This window comes from Aedes aegypti, chromosome 2, assembly GCF_002204515.2.
Source record: "Aedes aegypti strain LVP_AGWG chromosome 2, AaegL5.0 Primary Assembly, whole genome shotgun sequence".
NCBI classification, from domain to species: Eukaryota; Metazoa; Arthropoda; class Insecta; order Diptera; family Culicidae; genus Aedes; species Aedes aegypti.
The window spans coordinates 165,513,513-165,533,475 of record NC_035108.1 but is presented as its reverse complement, the minus strand read 5'-3'; the positions used below and the strand labels follow the sequence as shown (position 1 = coordinate 165,533,475).

General features: G+C 36.6%; 1 protein-coding gene across 1 annotated transcript; it reads left to right on the top strand.

The window, feature by feature from the left end:
* The first annotated feature begins 3,718 nt into the window (after positions 1-3,718).
* On the top strand, positions 3,719-11,435 carry LOC5572298 (origin recognition complex subunit 4). Its single transcript, XM_001653936.2, has 4 exons — positions 3,719-4,133; positions 5,628-5,973; positions 10,461-10,612; positions 10,679-11,435. The coding sequence occupies exons 1-4, from the start codon at positions 3,945-3,947 to the stop codon at positions 11,363-11,365; spliced, it is 1,374 nt and encodes a 457-aa protein (XP_001653986.2). The 5' UTR covers positions 3,719-3,944; the 3' UTR covers positions 11,366-11,435.
* Positions 11,436-19,963: the final 8,528 nt, after the last annotated feature.

Here is a 19,963-nt window from a genome sequence, read left to right as displayed (position 1 = left end):
TCAAATTTGGGTAGACTGCATTTAGTTTTTACGGTTTATGGACAAAAGGTCGAAAGACAAAAGGTCGAAAGGACAAAAGGTCGAAAGACAAAAAGTCGAAAGGACAAAAGGTCGAAAGTGATTTGCTTGGTAGAAAATTTTCCCTTCTTTGAAAAAAGATTTTCGACCTTTTGTCCCTTTTTTTTTGTTCTTCGACCTTTTGTCCTTTCGACATTTTGTCTTTCGACCTTCTGTCCTTTCGACCTTTTGTCTTTCGACCTTTTGTCATAGATTCGTAAACATGATTGGGTTGTTTAGCCTCTCTCGCAAAAGCAATGTTTTCAAAAACAGAGAGAGACGCACCGACCCAATAGAAGTTCAATAGAATAAGCCAAATTGCACTGAGTTGTTTTTCGATATTGTCAAAGGAATACTACCTAATGAGACATAACATGTCAGTTTACCCAAATTTGGGTTATCTCACGGAAGAGCCGAATTAAGCGAATTAAGTCAAAAGAAGTCAAAATAGGGTCCTAAAGCCCTGTCTCAATTTTACTGCCAATCGCTTAAGGTTAGGCCAAAAACACATGTTTACTCAATTTTTTAACGTTTTTTGTTTGTTTAAGTCCAAAAACATTGTTTTATGTTTTTCTGCGATTTTGTCACACCCCTAGGCTTACACTCAAACTTTGGGTGTATTTTGTTTTCCGTGTCCCTTCCGAAATGTCCGACAGGAACAACCTCAGTGTTAAAACTTAAACTCCTGTGGTGTTTTTGTTGACTAAGCGAACGTCAAACATGATCAAAAGTGTCAAGGTTCATTTATCGCGTAATCTAGGATAACGCCCTAAAAGCCATTGGTAACCACGTGTGTAGCTTGTTGTTTCTGAGCAAATGAACAAATCTGGCAACTTTTTTCAAATGGGCGAATCTAACAAAAGTAAACAAATCGAGCTTAAAGCTTTACTAGCATCAGTTCGCTACATAGTTTCATAAAAAGCTGAAAAATCGTAAATTTACTTGATTTTTTATTAAATAAAACACAAAAACAAATAGTCGTAATTGAAATTTGGTTTGCTATTTCTTACAGTGCTATTGCGCCCATTTTCCCGCACACCCAATAGGGTAACCCCCTAAGGAAGCGATTTTAGTTTTTTGTCCCAATAATTGATTGCACAACGTAACCAAGTCAAAGCACATGTCAAAATGTAGAGAAAAACTACCTCTACGAGAAAAAAATCCCATACGGTCATGCAGGAATTAAAAAAACGTCGAAAATAATTAAATTGTTAGGCACTATTTTTCATTATTTTGGACACACCAATTAATTTTGGACCCTAAAAGTATATATTTTGGACCCCCGGCATTTTTTATTGTTTGGCGATAAAGCCCACGACACTGGTTGTATAATATGCTTGCCCATAGTCTAATCAATCAATTGACAATGGAAAACCGAAGAAATTCTACGCTTTTAGTTCAGAAATTTGAAAAAAGTTTTTGTTTACATTTGAAAAATTTCTGACGGCTTCAATTGCTGCGTGTAACGTGTTGTAACGGTTGCATGGATGAACCGATTAAATTAAATTAACTTCATATAAAACAACCACATTTTCTATGTACAAACGGTTGGTACAAGTGCGGAATAGTCCTATCTTTCCAAATGGTATGCGAATAGTGTTGGTCTTTCGATTTAAACTGGGAAATTCGCAGGAAAATGTCCCAGGGGGTCCAAAATATATAGGGGTCCAAAATATATTGGTTACCCTATATGGTGACAAAAGGGCTAATCTAACATCTCATTTCAATTTTGAGCGTTTCATAAAATTGCCCCAATTTTGCGTTTAAATTTACTCATAATTGATGTCAGTAGTTTGTTAATGATAGTTAATGTGCATACCACTATTAGCATTGCTTAAAAGACCCCAAAACACATGCTAACTTAGGGAACAGACGGAGAGAAGGCTACCGTCATCCGATAGTCTACATGTTTACCACCTACACATTTTTGCAGCTTCTTTATGCTAATACAAGTCAAGTAGAGGGAGGGCTGCTTGAATACACCTGGTGTTTGCATTGCACTTGTCATAAGGAGGTTAAAAGTTCGTCATCATCGAAGTCATCAAATCGATGCAATGATAACCCGTACTCTTTTACCAGTATCAGATTTTCAAATGCACACATTTTAAACAATCAAATAGTAACATATTTACTTACCGCACTCTGCTAATCGCTGATGAATCGAAACATAATGGTTAATTATTAAACCAAAACACCAAAAGAACAACGTTCGGCCAGAATCCAATCACCCTAGCTGGAAAGATTAGTGTCGTCGACAATATAAACAGGTTTGATGCTTTACAGTGACGATTTTCTTACCTTTAGCAGAGTCAGATCTTCTGAAGCAGCAAGAGACGTGATAATATCAGTGAACAGCATTATTTTTGATTGTTAAATCACTGATAACACCGAAAATACTAATGCGTGCAGAAGGGCGCAATTGAATCTACTAACAACAGAAAGTCAAAACAAACAGGCTCAATTGACAGCTGACATTCCAATTGGACTCGCCAGACGGGCGAAATTGAATTCGAGATTTCACAGAAGGCGAAATATTTCAAGGGCGCAATCACAAATCATGTTCATTAAAAGGCGCAATTTTATTTTCTTTAAATTAAATGTACAATATCAAAGTAAATTATTTGGGTATTGTTAAACTTATAGAACTACTGCTATTCAATATGGTGAATGATAATGCGGATCAAAAATGCACACCATAAGAAATAGAGAATTGATTTTCATTGGGTAAATTTCATTCTTCGATTACTCAATTCAACGTTGATGTCAATATCGCCCTTTTGAAGAAAGCACACAGAAATAGGCAATCAAACCAACACCACCGGCATGTAGATAATGATCCTTTCTTCACCATACGTTGTTAAATAACGTGTAAATCCATCCAAATACTCAGAAACACCGAGCTACACACATGGTTACCAATGGCTTTTAGGGCGAGATCATAAGTTATGCTAGATTTATGAACCCAATTTTTAAATTAAAGTTTTAATATGATATAGCCGTTATTTGAGCGGGAAAAATTGCTAAAGTAGTTACAGTAACATGCTCTTTCGTGCCATTGAATAAAAACAAGATTTCATTGAACATTTTAGGATCCTATTATCACAGACAAGCAGACGTAACACTTAGAACAAATCTTGATCAAAATCATAGTCACGAAGACATGTACGCCCTATGCTAAAATCGGTGTGTTTGGCTGACGGGCCAACAGATGGCGGTAGCACAGACAAACAGACGTAACACTTAGAACGAATATCGATCAAAATCATAGTCACAAGGACATGTACGCCCAATGCCAAAATTAGCGCGTTTGGCCGACGAGCCAACAGATGGCGGTAGTGTGTAAACGTCAAACGCGAACAAAAATGATGCGAGCGCTGCGGGTGGTGGATTGGCCACTTACCATATTTTTGAAACGACCGTTAAAAAGGTGGTCGATGGACATTGATGAGAGTGTGACGTCTGTTTGTCTGTGGCGGTAGTGTGTAAACGTCAAAAACGAACAAAAACGATGCGAGCGCAGCGGGTGGCGGATTGGCCACCTACGATATTTTTGAATCGATCGTTAAAAAGGTGGTCGATGGACAATGATGAGAGTGTGACGTCTGTTTGTCTGTGCTATTATGATTTGTGGCTCCGTGTTGAGTTTTCAAACATCGAATCAAAATCGCCCAACGCTAATTGGTGCTAACGGTGGTGATGGCAATGGCTGGTGCTTACGATTATAGTCGACATTGGCTTTGTTTTGTTTAGCGTTTAGGCGCAAAAATATCCTGGTGCTTTGAACGTTGATTGTGAACATACTACTCGAGTTCAGGACATTCAGTTTTAGTTTTATTCAGATATTGGTGTTCAAAAGTGTTCATTCATCATTAGAACAAGAGTCAACAATGCCCGTCCTGATGAAGCAAGTTGGAACAACACGAAAGCTGTTAAAATCTCGTCTTCAAACGGATATTTCATTTCGCGGGTATGCATCGGAATGGCAACACATTCGAGACCTGCTGTTCCGCACGGCAGAACACGGAGAATCCAACAGTGCTTTGCTGCTAGGTCCTAGAGGATGTGGGAAAACCACGGTGAGTATAGAGCATTCTGGATTTGCAGTTGAATAAGGCTGATACAAATATTAAATTTCTTTTATGTCCGAGACTACTTGGAAGGTACGAGGGGGGGGGATAAAAATAAATAAGGAACAAAAAAATAAAACTGAAAAAAAAAAGTTATTTTTTCGAATTTTTATTTTCAATGATAGTTGTTTTTTTTTTTTTTACCAATCGTTTATTTGTTAGGCTCATACGGTTTCTGAAACCTTTGCGGAGCCGATTATCTAGAGAATAACACAAGAATTATTCCACAATGTCTTATTTAGCTATCTATCATCCCTTGCGTGAACTTTTCTTCGGAGGGGCGCGGTCGACGGATCCTGAAGAGGCAAACTGGGCTCGACGCTGGCTTGCCACTAGCTTTTTCTTCTGCTCTTCCATTACGGCGTTAAAGTTATTCACCAGTTGCGTGGCATTAGGAATACCATACGTCCGATGGATGTAGTCATCGTCGATTTCCGGTTTTTGCTTGTTTGTCTGCTGTTTCTTTCCGGTTTTTTCCTTCTCGACTTCCAAAGGCTCTTCAAGTATTTCCTCTTCAATAACTTCCACAATGTCCTCCTCGGTGACGATCAATTCCTCTTCCACAGCTACCGCTTCTTTTGCTTTGGTGATTGCAGCGTACGTAGTTTTCCTCGTTGGACAGGCATTCATCCGATGTCCTCGAGACTGACAGGCAAAGCACTTGTCCCTCAGACCATCGTAATAGACCTTTGCCTTCCGGTTCATGATTCCAATCGAAGACGGGATTTCCTTTTCCACTTCTATGTGTACACCCCGCACACCATTGTACACATGATTCAAGCCAAGATTGCTGGGAAACTTTTCTCTGTCTATCCTATTCACCTTTCCGTATGGTTGAAACGCTAGCGACACGTCGTCATCGGAGATCTCCGGTGGCAGGTCGAATACTCGAACGTATTCAATATTGCGACCTGCAACTACCATGCAAACTTTCACTGATTTCCCGGATGCATATAGGAAATTTTTCGGTTCCGAATTTACCCGCAAAGCCTCTAACATTGCGGATTCAGACTTAAACTTGATGCAAATGCTACGATTCTCAGTTAACTTGTAGACAGTTTCCACATCGGACACATCAGTTTGTAACTGCTTCACAAACTCGGCAATCTCAAGCCACGACGGCCGGGGGGCATCAGTCGAGAAACGAAACTCGACAGTGTTAATAAATATATCGCACATGCTGAACGATTTGACTGTTCTATTCGCACAGCAAAAGCAAGTCTGCTGAATGATAGTTGTTAAACTGTTTTAATCGTCCTCTGGATCATTATTTTACTTGTATTTTACTTTGTAAATTGAAAAAACCTAACTGATGTCAAAAATATGATGAATCTTTTTTTTTCTCCCCTTCAAAATTTTCGGATTTTTGAAGGGGGGGGTGACATAAAAGAAAATTAATATTTGTATCAGCCTAAGTATTACTTATAATGTCGTGTGTTCTAGCTGGTGGCATCGGTGCTGGCAGATTTGCTTCCGAATGAGGATTTCTACAAAAATACGTTGATTGTGTACCTAAACGGATTACTCCACACGGACGATCGATTGGCTTTGAAGTCAGCCACAGCACAGATGAATTTGGAGAACGCCGTCAATGGTAAAGTGTTTGGATCGTTTGCGGAGAATCTGGCCTTTTTGCTGGAGTGCCTCAAGGCGGGGGACAAAAAACGGTCCAAGAGTGTGGTCTTCATACTTGAAGAGTTTGATCTCTTCTGCGCTCACCATAATCAAACGCTGCTGTACAATTTGTTCGATGTGGCTCAGTCTGCTCAGGCTCCGATTTGTGTGCTAGGTAAGATCATATTATCCAATTTATGTTAGGGTTCATTCATTTATTTCATAACGCTGAAATTGGCCATTTTGGGCACCCACCCACCCCCTTGTAACGCTTTTTGTATGAATGTTATTTAACTTTTGTATGGGCCGTAACATCGCTAGGACACCCACCCACCCCCTTTAGCGTTATGAAATTTGTGAATGGGCCCTTAGAAGTTTGTCGAAAACATTGTTCAGGGCTGGTAGCAGGTCTGCCTTTTGAAACTTAATCTCCAATTTATTGCAAGTTTATCAAAAATCTCAGAAGGTCTCTAAAGTCTTTTTTTTCTCACTATTTTCCTGTTTTCCTTACTTGTGCATAGTTCTAGTGGCTTCAGAGAAACATTGAGAAATTTATGCGGATATTCTCAAGGAATTCCTTTTCAGATCCTCGAGGAAAACATCCAAGCATTATAAGATTCCTGGCTAGATTTTTTCTCTTCTAGAGCTAATGATAGCTATTTTATGAATTCCTCAATTTTTTTTACTTGTAATTTCGCTAATATTGCGTCCACGAATTACTCTTGCGTTTCCAAACATTTCTCGAGTAATTTTTTAAGCGAAATCTCCATGGATTCTTCTAAATTTCATTTTAACTTTCTACGCTCATGGTGTCTGTGCTCTATCACTTTTCGACGAAATCATCATAAACCAATTCAGTTCCATAGAGCTCATAAGAGTAGTGAAATAGTCTACTTATTGGTTCAATAGTGTAACTACATTCCAGCATTGGAAAAAAAAACATGGGCTGGAAGGGGTTTCTGATGAAAAATCATTGTCAGATCATAAACAAATTCGGTTCTATTTTAAAGTAGTTCAGAATTAACAGAAAGCTATAGAATCCCAAAGAAACCCAACTGGGATCTCTATCGTTTCCATTTACGAATAAGAATTTGTTGAACGGTGAACAGTTTACGACTGTTTAACAACTGGAAAATGCCTCTATAGGGATCATAGATCAAATGATCTCATCTTATCATGCCAGCTGTCTTATTCAACAAAAATCATCTAGCAGGGATGTGCCTTGATGGAATGACAAGCTGGCAGGATTGAGAAGGAAATCCAGGCGGTTATTCAATAGGGCAAAGATAACTTCAGATTGTGTTGAATACAAAAAAAACCCTAAAACGATACAACATCTTCCAGAAACCATCAGTGCACCAGTATCCGCTCAAGCACCTATTTCCGCTCACTAGTGCTCTAAAACCAACATTTTACGCACAGATATATTCTAGCAATATTTACAACTTTCAAATGAAGTCGTCTGACATTATTTTCATTTGATAAAATAATTCTATATTTTGAAAACACAAGACCTCGTGAGCGGTTATTGGATCAATTGGTATTTTTGTGTGTTCATGCAAAAAATTAAACATTTTTTTAAAGAAATGTCGATTCTAGTATACAGCTTCTTTATTGCAGTAGACCATAAAAATATCAAGATAAATAACGAAATTCGAATTATTGCATTTTTTTAGTAAGTTCGTCACGAAATCTGTTTACCGTGAGCGGAAATAGGAACACTTAGATGCAGTAACAAATGCAATTAAATAATTTTTATGAAAGTTTTTCAAATTATTTTTATTTTGTCACTGATTACCTATACTTGGAGCTACATTGTGACATAAAAATAGTAGTGATCGACACAATAGTTATTTTATAATATACATTTGAATACATAACTTCCCTTAAATGAGCAGAATCTGGTGCACTGATGGTATTTAAGGTGATTATGAAAGGTAGCCAAACTTCGAATTTTCAAGTGCACAAGACTAGAGAATCTGACAACAGTTCGCGTTGAAAATCAATCAAACTACTTGCTTGCTGGTGGTGACCAATGGGATAAATTTTCTACGCGAGGCGCTGTTTGGTTCTCAAGTCTTGTGCTCTTGAAAATTTGAGGTGTGGCTTCGTTCTATAATCACCTTAAATAACGCTTCTGTCAGAAGTTCCTCTAAGGATTTTTTCTAGAGATTCCTCCATGAAATCCTACAGGGATATCCCCATATTTTTCTAGGAGTTTCTCCACGGTTTTTCCACGAATCCATCCAGGTATGTTTTCAGTATATCATCCAAGCATGTCTCCAAAATTCTTGAGGTTATTTCTAATACGAATACTGGAGAAATTCACGAGGTAATTTCAGAAATAATTTCCAGAGAAATTCTTAGAGGAATCCTCGTTAAAAATGGATATTCAAGACAATTCTCTATAAAAAAAATCTGGGTAAATGCCTGGAGAATTATTTTTAAGTTATTTATCAGAGAGAATTCATGGAGGAAACTCTTGAGGAATTCCTTATTATTATTACTTGTATAATCCTTGGAGACATCCATGTAGGAATTCCTGGTACCTGGAGCAATCCCTGCAGGAATTCCTAAAGAAATCTCCGGAATTATTCCTGGAGTAATTTCGAGAGTACTACCTGGGGAAAACCCTGCAAGCATCCCTGGAGGAATTTCTGGAGAAATATCCTTAATAATCCTAAAGAAGTTGTAGGAATCCCTGGAGAGCAGCCGAGCAGTCTCCGAAAGAATTTCATGAGAAATCTGAAAAATTCCTGGAGAAATCCCTGTACTAGCTGCTAGAGGAATTCTTGGAGGAATCTCATTAAAATATTGCTGGAGCAGTCTATGGAGGAATCTCTGCAAGCATTCATGCAGGAATTCCTTCTCTCAAGAGATTTTCCTGGACGAATCTTTCGCATTATCCTTGGTGAAATCCTGGAGGAACTCCTACTAAAATTCCTAGGGAAATCGGTAAAGGTACTCCTGGAGCACTATCTGAGCCGGTTTGAAAGAATCTGGTTGCGATTGCAAGTTCTTCTTGGAGGAATCTATGCCAAAATCTCTAGTGGAATCTCTGGAAAAGTCGCTGTATTGATCACTGTTTATATTATCTTGGTGGAATTTGTGGTAGCACCCTGGAGAAATTTTCGAAACAAATCCTGTAGATTTTTTTTCCGACTTCAATGTTCGTACATTACACGCACAAAGTTGTCACAGCTTAAGTTATGACCTTGTTCATATGAGAGTTCCAGTTCAGTTTCTTAACCAAAGTAACCCCAAAGTGTTTAAATTATTCAGAAAATTAAATTTGAATTCCATTCAAAGAAAGCTGTGTAAGCTTAACCTTTTTTCTTGTTGTAAATGGCACGATAACAGTTTTCGAAGAGTTTACATTTAACTCCTCGCATCTACACCATTTCAGAGATATGTTGACCGCAGTTTGCAACCGATCGGAAATCGTGTTATCAAACTTTCCTCGAACCACGATGATCGCATCATCTGCGTATCCAATTACCTTCTTCTTCTCCTTCTTGGCATTACGTCCCCACTGGGACAGAGCGAGCACTTCCACAGTTATTAACTGAGAGCTTTCTTTATCAAAGGTGTGATTTTCGTATTCGTATATCGTGTGGCATGATCGATGATACTCTATGCCCAGGGAAGTCAAGGAAATTTCCATTACGAAAAGATCCTGGGACGACTGGGGATTGCACCCAGACATTCAGCATAGCTTTGCTTTGAAGCCGCGGACTCTAACCACTCGGCTAAGGAAGGGCCCTCAATTTCTGAAAGTATCCTCAGCGAAATTCCTTGTTGAAACCTGTATAAACGGAACCACAATTTCGAATGAAATCTTAAAAGATCAGTGAAGGCTTCGCTGGAGAAATTAGTGGTTGAACTAATGATATGCCCTGATGAATCCTAGCGTAATCGATGGAAAAATCACTTCATGAACTCATGAAAGGATTTTCTTGAAAAAGTGGAATAGCTGAAATAATTTTCAAACTTTATAAAATTCCACGAGGAATTTTTAAAGGTATTTTAGACGAAACTCAGAGAGGATTTCCATAAAAAAAATAAATGAATTTATGAAAAAGAAAAAAATACCTGAAGGGAACTGTGGAAGAACACCTAAATTAATTTCTTTTAAAATTCCTGGAAAATATTGATAAAATGCAACAGTAATACTTGTCGTAATGTCGCAATTCTATACTAAAATGTCTGGCCGGATTTTCTGAAAAAATCTTATAAAAACGCGAATTTTCTGATTCCTGTATATTTTATTCCTTTTTGGTCTGTTTTATCAAGTATGAGGTCTCTTAAGCTCCTATTTTCAAGACACTTTGTCGCTACCAGCCCTTTATTATTCAATCGATGACGATCGAGATAATATCTTATGTATGTGTAATGCTTAAGGCCGCACGGGACGTCATCATAATCACCCTATCCATTTCAAGAAGCAAATCCCAAGAACCACTCCATATATCGGTGCGAAAATGTATCACTATGATTATGTACATGTAGTGCACAATCCGATAAATTTTCAGCTTCATCGGTTCACTAAAACTCGAGATTTGCTTCCACAAAGTTTTGATGATTATTGTTAGAGTGAGACGAAAGATAGGGAAAATAACACGGTCTCCCGTGTCCCCTTAATACATTTGAACACTTCTATAGGAATAACTGCCCGCCTGGACGTCATAGAACTATTGGAAAAGCGAGTCAAGTCCAGATTCTCCCATCGTCAAATATTCATACTTCCTAGGGAAGACGATATAGAAGAACGAGTGGAATTATTTAAACTTCTGCTGAAACTGCCAACGGATAAAGTTAGTTTGGAACACATGCCATTGTAAGCTACAGCTACTTATTTCTTTATTTATTTGCCTTTTCAGGAGATCAAGGAATACACAAAGCGTAATAAACCAATCCCTTGGGAAGCACTACAGAATGATGAACTTCCATTACTGCGACGAGTTTTCGCTCCTAGTGCCTATTCGTTTGAAGCCAAATGGGTCTCTCAATGGAACAAACATATTGATGCACTTGCTGGCAATCCCAAAGTGGTATCCGTTTTGCAAAACATGTATGATTACGATGTTTTGGAAGCCACCTTTAAAACGTTCCTGTTTGAACTAGTGTCGCATTTGAGTGAAAGTGATCCTTTTATAACCGTTGAAGACATCCAGCATCTGGGTCAACAGTTCGAATGTGACGATAAGATCAATTTACTGTGCGGATTGTCAGTGTTGGAGCAGTGCTTGCTGATTGCTATGAAACATCATTCGGAAATCTACGATCGAGATCCGTTCAATTTTGAAATGATTCTGACTCGATACAGCAAGTTTGCCAATTCCAGCTCTACGATGCAAGGCATTGATCGTAGTGTTGTTCTGAAAGCGTACGAGCACGTGAAAAATTTGGAAATCATAGCCCCAGTGTGTGGTTCCAGTTCTAAAGTTCAGAAAGAATATCAGTTACATAGGCTACTCTTGACTTACGGTCAAATTAATCAGGCTGTGGTGAAAACACCAAACCTTCCCACCGAAGTGAGTCAATGGGCACAAAGTTCTTTAGTATAGTATTTTGTACTAGTTTTAGAATCGTTGCAAATTGTATTCTAATTGTAATAAAAGTTATTATTTATTTTAATAAAAATTGTGATTGTTATTACTGTTGTGGGACGCAATGTGAAAAATATCCCTCTATGACTGTTGTGCCCTATCACCCAAAAATAAACCTTGTACATTTTGCATTATCACCTGTGGCTGGATATAACTGCATATTATTATTTATTGGGATCATTAGTTAGTCCCCATAAACAGTAATAGGAGTATTTATACACTATCCTCCAAAAGGGACGGTACACAAATTATGTCACTCTAAATTGGGACTTTTACGAAACCCCCCTCCCCCATTCTCACGCTTTTTATATGAGACCTCCTTGGAGTGCGACGTAATTTATGCATGGTTCAAAGTATGGACAATGTCAATGGACATGCAAGACTTGATTTGAATATTGCAACACTCCCGCAAAGTTTAGAATCACTTCAACAGTAACTTGTACTTACCGGTGATTCTAAACTTTTAGGAATGTTGCAATATTGAAAGTGAGTTTTGCATTGCTCGGTGATCCCATCCTTTTGGCGGGTAGTTAGTGTATAACGATAACGAATAATTTTTGAATTTTCAATCGCCAAAAATCACGTTTTGCCGCTCATTTTGAAATTTCTTAATCAATTTTGTATTGAAATAGATCTGTTAGTTGTTAAACTGATATTTTGAATTAATTAACTCATTACGCGTGGTAAAGATGGACAAATTATGGGTGAAATTATGAAAAAAATGCTTTACCAGCTAAGCTACCGAGCCACTTGGTGACCCAATAACTGAGTTGGTTACAAGCTAGGGGTGGGACAGCATTGCACAGAGCAACTCTTTGAATCTTATTCTTTTCATTAACGTCACCACTGGGGCAGAGCCGGCTTCTCAGCTTAGTGTTCTTATGAGCACTTCCACAGTTATTAACTGAGAGCTTTCTTTGCCAAAGTTGCCATTTTCGCAATCGTATATCGTGTGGTAGGTACGATGATACTCTATGCCCAGGGAAGTCAAGGAAATTGGTATTACGGAAAAATCCTGGATCGACCGGGAATCGAACCCAGACACCTTCAGCATGGCTTTGTAACCGCGGACTCTAACCACACGGTTAAAGAAGGCCCCCAGTTTTAAATGTTGGATTGGTTGAATTAAGCTTGAGTTTGATTGGCCGCCCGTGGTTGCTACTCCAGAATCGCCAGATCAGCTGCACTTACACAAGGAACCAACCAGATGACTGCTTGGGATTAACAGACACCCTCAGTGTATAAGTGATCTTCCAAGTGCCACGTCAGAATGCTGACAAATGAGGGGAAGGGGGAGGAATTGATGATGCATTAAACTGGCTCCCACAGTAGACCGTATATACCACTGCGTCTACGCCAGTTCATGCGGGAAGGGTGAAGGGGTGGTGTAATTTTTATGGCAGAGAGGCTTGCTGGTTTGGTTAGCAGACTGCCTATGTATCAGGCGTAAGGAAAGGCGTGCTATAATGATGAAAGAATGGAAGCGTAGGGAAATAGTTTATTTCTGTCCGTCTCGAGTTCTAGCAAATGCTATGAACTGTGATAGATCAACTTTGATATATTTAGGGTGGTAAGCTCCACTGAGGATGATACGCCAATTGAGTATTATCTTCGATTTTGTTAAGCACCAAACGATATTATCCTTGATTTTAATTCCGGTATTAACTTTAGTGCTCCGATTTTGGAGCACTAAGGTTAATCCGAGATTAACATAAAAGTGGCTACGTGCTTGATTCGGATCACACGCACACAAATGAAGCCTTTATAGAAACGTCAAAAGTGACAAATCAAAACAGTTTTGTTTGATTTCTCTAGCGGTTTATCAGCATCACCCCTTAATTATTATCTTATCGGATTGAACGAATAGGCAGCGAGAGAAAACCAGAAGTTGCTGTACGGTACAGGTCGAGCAAAGGATTTTCCTTTTCCATAGGACAACATAAAAATCACTGAAGACTGCACGAACCTACAGCGGGTTTGTTCTTGTTGTATCAAATATGATAGGTACCCGGGCCGGGGCAGAAAGCTTACCATCACACGGAGATGTAGCTCAATTACAAATGCCGGGTGCTTCCCCATCCCAAAGTCCCACAGTACTGAACTGGACTGACACACTTTTGGCAACTGGAGTAGGTATGTATTTTCTACGATAGAACCGAATTGTTGATCATCGCTTCCAGGCCAACTGCAGCACGGTCAGAACATGGAGCATGTGCAATTGATCTGTGAAGACGCTTGATAGGTGGTGACCATTGGTGAAGTATGCCCCGAAGTACTTTGCCAGCTAATGAAAGAAATTTATCAATGCGTGATTCTACCCCAAACAAACAGACGTAACACTCGTTCTATTTCCTTCTTACAGCAACATAACTACTATTTGGAAATAATTCTACCATTTCGAGTTTGACGCTCTACCGCCACCTATAGTTCCCGGTTCAAAAAACAATATTTTTGGCATTGTGCATATTAACCACGGGACTATGTTTTGAATATATAATGGTTGTAGTTGTTGAGTCTGTTTGTCTGTAGATCTACTGATTTTGCACCATTTATCGAATATACAGAGCATTGTCTCGAAAAAAGCGATCCCAAAGTATGTAATTAAATCGTTTTGATATCTTATGCGTGATCATTAGAGTATGACAAAACTCAGATTCATAAGGGCTGGTGATAAGTCACTTTTTTGTGACTTGATCGCTTTTTTCTAAAAAGTCACTATTTTTGACAAAAAGTCATCACTATTCTCGTGATATGTTGATAATGAAATTTAAGGTGAAGATGAAGAACTCAAATTTTCCAGCCAAACCTCAAATTTTCAAGAGCACGGATCTGGACACCCATTTGAGCTGAAAACTTAATCGATTGGCCACCACCAGCTAGTGATCAATCCATTAAGTTTTAAGCCAGAACGGGTGTTCGGTTCTCCAGATTCGTGCTCTTGAAAATTTGAGGTTTGGCTTCGATTCATCTTTACCTTAAAGCTGGATCAGCTTTCTGGTTAACTTTCTGCAGGAATTTAGGTGAATTTTTCGTAGACATGTTTAATGAAAAATGTAAAACTAATCTTGCGGTGATTTTGAAAAAAGATCCTAGCAAAACTAAGGATGCGACTTTGGGCTGAATTTTTTGCCGAAATACTTGAATATATTTTGGTGGAATCCAGGACTTGTTTAATAAATTACTAGTGAATTTTCTGCGGTTATCTGCATATATAAACGGAATTTAGTTTCTATAATGAATGCTCGAACATTGTAGGTCAATAATAATTGATCAATCGTGATACACTGTCCATGAAGGCATAACTTGCCCATATGGTAAAAGTAGGCATTGAGAAAAAAGCGCTCAAAGTTCATAATTTTATAGTACATTCCTGCGTACCATTTTCATTTAGAACCATCGCACAGATATGTCATATAGTTTCATATTACATCTGTTATTAGCAAAAAAGTATGAACTTGAACACAATTCATATTTTTCAGTTGCTATTTGAGTTGGAAGTTCACAAAGAGACTGTTATGCCTATATTTTTCAATACGGGACTGCACCAACTTCATATTTTTCCACAATATTTTGAAACAAAGTGTGTTAATTTTTATAAGCATGGTAAATTATATATTAAAACATAGATTTTTCGATGAAACCAGGTGTTGGTTTGAAATAATCTAATAAATAAGGATTTCTTAAGAAGCACGATGTCAGTCGTTTATTGTTTGCACCATATTTTAATTGTTGTCATTTTCAAAGTCCTAGAACAGTAAAAACGTGAGATTACGTCTCGTCACTGAGTGAGATGATTGTTTTCAATAATTTTATGTATTGGAACATTGAAAAGTAGATATTTCAAGTACACATGGAATTATTTTCTAATTACTTATGCACAACATTCATCTGATTTTGTTTAACTCGAATCTGACAAAAATTTCTATGAAGTTACTGTTCAATTTTACAGACAGCGTTTAATTTTACAGAAATTGTTTTTGAATTTCGCATTCTTCTAAGAATTTTGTTATTGCATATCCTGAAATCCATCCAAGATATTTTTTAGGAAATCTGTCATAATATTGTCTAAAACCGAATATTTTACCTCGATTTGTTAAAAAATGCTTCAAGTAATTCTTTTTGCACCTCTACTTCAAAATCTTTAATGAATTTTGGCCAGTAGTTCCATATTACCAGGAGTTTTGCAAAAAAAATATATCACTAGTTTGTTTTTCGGAATTCATGTATTTGATAAACGAGTTTGCTTCAAAAAAGTAACCTATACCAAGCTAATATTCGCCTCGAAAAAAAAAGAGGTAAGATGCCATTTTTATGAACCATTTATGGCAATCAAGTCTTATCTCGAATAAAAAACTATTGAGAAATATATAAAATCCATACAGTTCTAAATTCACTCAATATGTAGTTTGGTTAACGTCCCCAAAGAACGTATTTCTAGTCATTTTTATGACTAATACTTGTAGTTCTGAAGTCACTTATAGGTAACTTTTTGGTCATTATTTTGATCATTTTGGTCACTAAAGTCACTATTATTTTGCAGTCTGACCGCTACTAGCCCTTGATGTAGTCTGGTTTTTGAAATGCATTAGGGTCCCATAACTAGAGATGGGCGACTCACTCACGAATCATTCAAAAGAGTCGACTCACAAAATTGAGTGAACGAATCACGGTTCTTTTCAAAAGAGTCACGATTCACAAACACCTCATTATTTGATAGATGAGTCTTAAAATTAACCATGGATTATATTTTTGAATTGGACTTTTCATTGTTTCTGTCTAGTTGATGTAAATTTATTAAAAACTAGTGGTCCCGGCAAACTTCGTCTTGCCATCAAGTAGGCTGTTGAAAAATACTATGGATCGTCCCATACAAAATGAAAGTTTCGTCCACTCTCGTTTTTCCGACTTTACCGGTGAATATCTGGTGATTTTTATATACACAAACACGTCCGAACCCTTCACGAACAAAACGGAGAATAAATCATTCAAAGCCGTTGACCCGTTCGTAAGTAATTTCGTGACATACAAACCATTTTTATTTATATAGATGATCTCGTGCATTTACATATTGCCTTTCTCATACGGAATACATGATTTAGATATGATTTTTTTAAATGAGTCACTGAATCGATCTATAGAATCGATTCACTTTTGTGAGTGAGTCATCTACGATTCACTCCTTAAATGGTCGGATTTCGCCCATCTCTACCCATAACAACCGCGCAAAAAAAAAAATTCAGCTCGATCGGTGAAACTATAATGGATAATTAAAATAACCAAAGTGTCGCAGAAAAGTAATCATTGTTCGGATAATTTGGAATTGTTTGCTTTTGTTGGCTCGAAATTCGTCCACGAAAGATGCATATCCCTTTCAACAACCACGCTAAAATGTTTCGCATTTTCAAATTCCTAAAAACGTCCACATGGTGGGGTTTTTGCATTTATTATAATAATTTTTGTTATTTTAAGATTCTGAAAAATAATAAATGCTTCAAAGATTCGTTGAGAATCGAGTATAATTTTGATTTGTAATAGACTTTTTACATGGATATTTTATTTTATTATCGAATAGTTTTAGTAGGTCACAGGTTCTCCGATTTGCATGAAATTTGGACCAGACATACGCTGCCCCTATTTGCATAATAGAATATGTTATGTGTTTTAATACCCCTTCCTGCCCACGACTTCTTTCAATGTTTTGGATGGGAATAATGCTCTTAATCAAAATTGTCCATATGTATCAAAATCATGGAAAAGTTTTAATTGAAAATCAACAGTTATTTGATTGTTCTTTAATCAATAAGTACGATGATTGAGTATTCTAATAAACTATTAATCTTATTTCCATACCTGCGTTACAATATCGAACTGACTTATGTGGGGTACGTCTAAAAGTGATGAGCGTTACAGGGTTATAAAACCTTTTTCAAAATAAGATGAACATGTAAAAAACCTTGGTATTTAGTAAGAAAACAATTTCAAATCCTCGCTCCTGCTCCTTTGCACCAGTAATAGTGGTAAGTTTCTAAAATATTGAGTCTTATGGGACATCAATGTAAATCACTAATATAGGAATAGAAGTTGGCAAACATCACTATTGCTAAAACATGTTCCAATAATTGACCGTGTTTTTTTTTCAAATATATAATGATTTTATCTTTCTAAAATGACTTGTTTACGTTATGTTTCAAGAGCTTTTGAATGACGTATCTAGACATAAAAAAAGAGATTCTGTTATACATATGTTTTTTTTTTCTCATCCAGCTACTTATTGTATTTATTGTATGTAGTCACAGTAAATTAGTATGAAATGTTTCGTGTCTAATAGAACATATTCACAAAATTGAGCTACATAAATTATTCCGTCGAAATTGCTTTAAAAATTCGAAGAAAAATATCATTTTCCTTATAGTTTAAGGTGAAGATGAATAGAAGCAAAACTTCAAATTTTCAAGAGCACAAATCTGAAGAACGGATGTTTGCGTTTAAGCTGAAAACTTAATTGATTGATCGCTAGCTATTGGTAACCAACCGAATAGGTTTTCAGCTCAATCGGGTATTGGGTTCTTCAGATTTGTGCTCTTGAAAATGGATAGTTTCATTAGAAATCAATGTGATTGGCCAATTTGGGTATCTAATTTGAAAACTGCTTCTTGTGACCTATATTGACCATCGCTATTTTCAATGTGACAATAAGGTTGCGGCTCAGTTCCGATACTTTTCATACATAATATGGATTGAAAGCTTTAATTTGGCATATTTGCAGTATAGGTAGGGCATCTCATATATTTTCTTTATACAAGTTCATTTAAGCTGGCCAAAACCGGCGATTTTACCCTGCGCGTATTAAGCATTCAATTGAAATATTTGGTAGTTGACCTCGTATCACTTTTTTTCGTGTTTGATGTTTGTACACTTTCACTATCTATTTCCCGGTTGGCCCAAGACTGTTTCTAGCATTAGGCGGTAAAATTATAGTAATCCTTTCTAACGTAAACAACCACATGAGCCTCTGCATGCCATAAAACGTTTGACTTTTACTGTGCGCCCTGTTTTCAAGTTGCCCGTGAGAGAGAGCGAGACAGCACCAACACACGGCGCACAGTAAAAGTCAAAAGAACAAAGGAAATTATGGCACGTACAGAGGCTCATTCGGGTTTCACGAGTTTTTGATGGGTTTTGCGGCTGAATCATTTTTTACAGTTTGAGTTTATTGAGTGATTTTGCATCAAAACCTCGAGCGAGAGATTTGCGAAGCAGATCTCTCATGAGTTTACTCTCATGGAAGAGCGTATTTGTTGAAATTTGAGTGTGAGTCTATCAACACTGGTTCTGACTTCGGTAAATCACACGACAACCGACGGATTCCATGTCAAATCGGTCAGTCACAGAACTCCACCATCTTCGATTTGGATTAAATTTTGCACATGTTTTTGGTGTGGTAGAATAAGTGTTATCCATAAAAAATAGATCATTTTGACTCAAGTGTAACTTTTGAAAAAGGCCTATAAATTTTCGCATGCAACTTTTTTGAAAAATTCTAACTCCGAAACTGTTAATTTTAGGCAAAAATGTTTACGAAGAAGTTGTAGTAAACTGATTGGACTATAAGAAAAAAATTTACACTGAAAAAATGTTTTATTTATTTTTATTGAAAAATCAAAAATAAAACTTAAATTTCAAATTACACAAAAACCCCATTTTTAATATTTTTCTAATTTTTACCATAGAATCTTGATAGTAAAAAGAAGTTTGAAACAAAGTTTCATAATGGTGAAATTTTTAATAAAGAAGTTTTTCTCAGAACAACTTTTGGTCGATTTTTAAAATTTTGATATTTTTTCAAAATTAATACGTTTTGATGATACAATAATCATCTTGAAATGATTCTAAGCCATAATGATTATAAAAATAATTTCTCTAGAAGTAGCCATTTTCAAATTATATCGAGTTTAATGCAAAAAATATTGTTTATATATTAAAATAGGCCATTTTCATTAGTTATTCGCGTTTCTCCATTGATAATAATACGTTTTCGAGAGCAAAGACCATATTTCTTTCCACTTACTAATTTTACTTGACGGAGAATCACGAATAACTAATGAAAATGACCTATTTTAATATTTAAATAACATTTTTTGCATTAAACTCGATTCAATTCGAAAATGGCTACTTCTAGAGAAATTATTCATATGATCATCATGGCTTAGAATCATTTCAAGATGCTTACTGTATCATCAAAACGTATTAATTTTGACAAAATATCAAAAATTTAAAAATCGACCAAAAGTTGTTCTTAGAAATACTTTTTTATTAAAAATTTCTCCATCATGAAACTTTGTCCCAAACTTTTTTTTACTATCAAGATTCTATGGTGAAAATTTTTTAAAAAATATTGAAAATGCGGTTTTTGTGTAATTTAAAATATAAGTTTTATTTTTGAATTTTTTATGAAAATTAATAAAATATTTTTTCAGTGTACATTTTTTTCTTATAGTTCAAACGGTTCACTACAACTTCTTCATAGAACATTTTTCTCTAAAATCAACAGTTTCG

Excerpts from the sequence above, each read along its gene's own strand:
- LOC5572298 (XM_001653936.2), top strand. The coding sequence starts at position 3,945 with ATGCCCGTCCTGATGAAGCAAGTTGGAACAACACGAAAGCTGTTAAAA. Across the intron at positions 4,134-5,627 it reads GAGGATGTGGGAAAACCACG|CTGGTGGCATCGGTGCTGGC; the intron begins GTGAGTATAGAG and ends CGTGTGTTCTAG. Across the intron at positions 5,974-10,460 it reads GGCTCCGATTTGTGTGCTAG|GAATAACTGCCCGCCTGGAC; the intron begins GTAAGATCATAT and ends ACACTTCTATAG.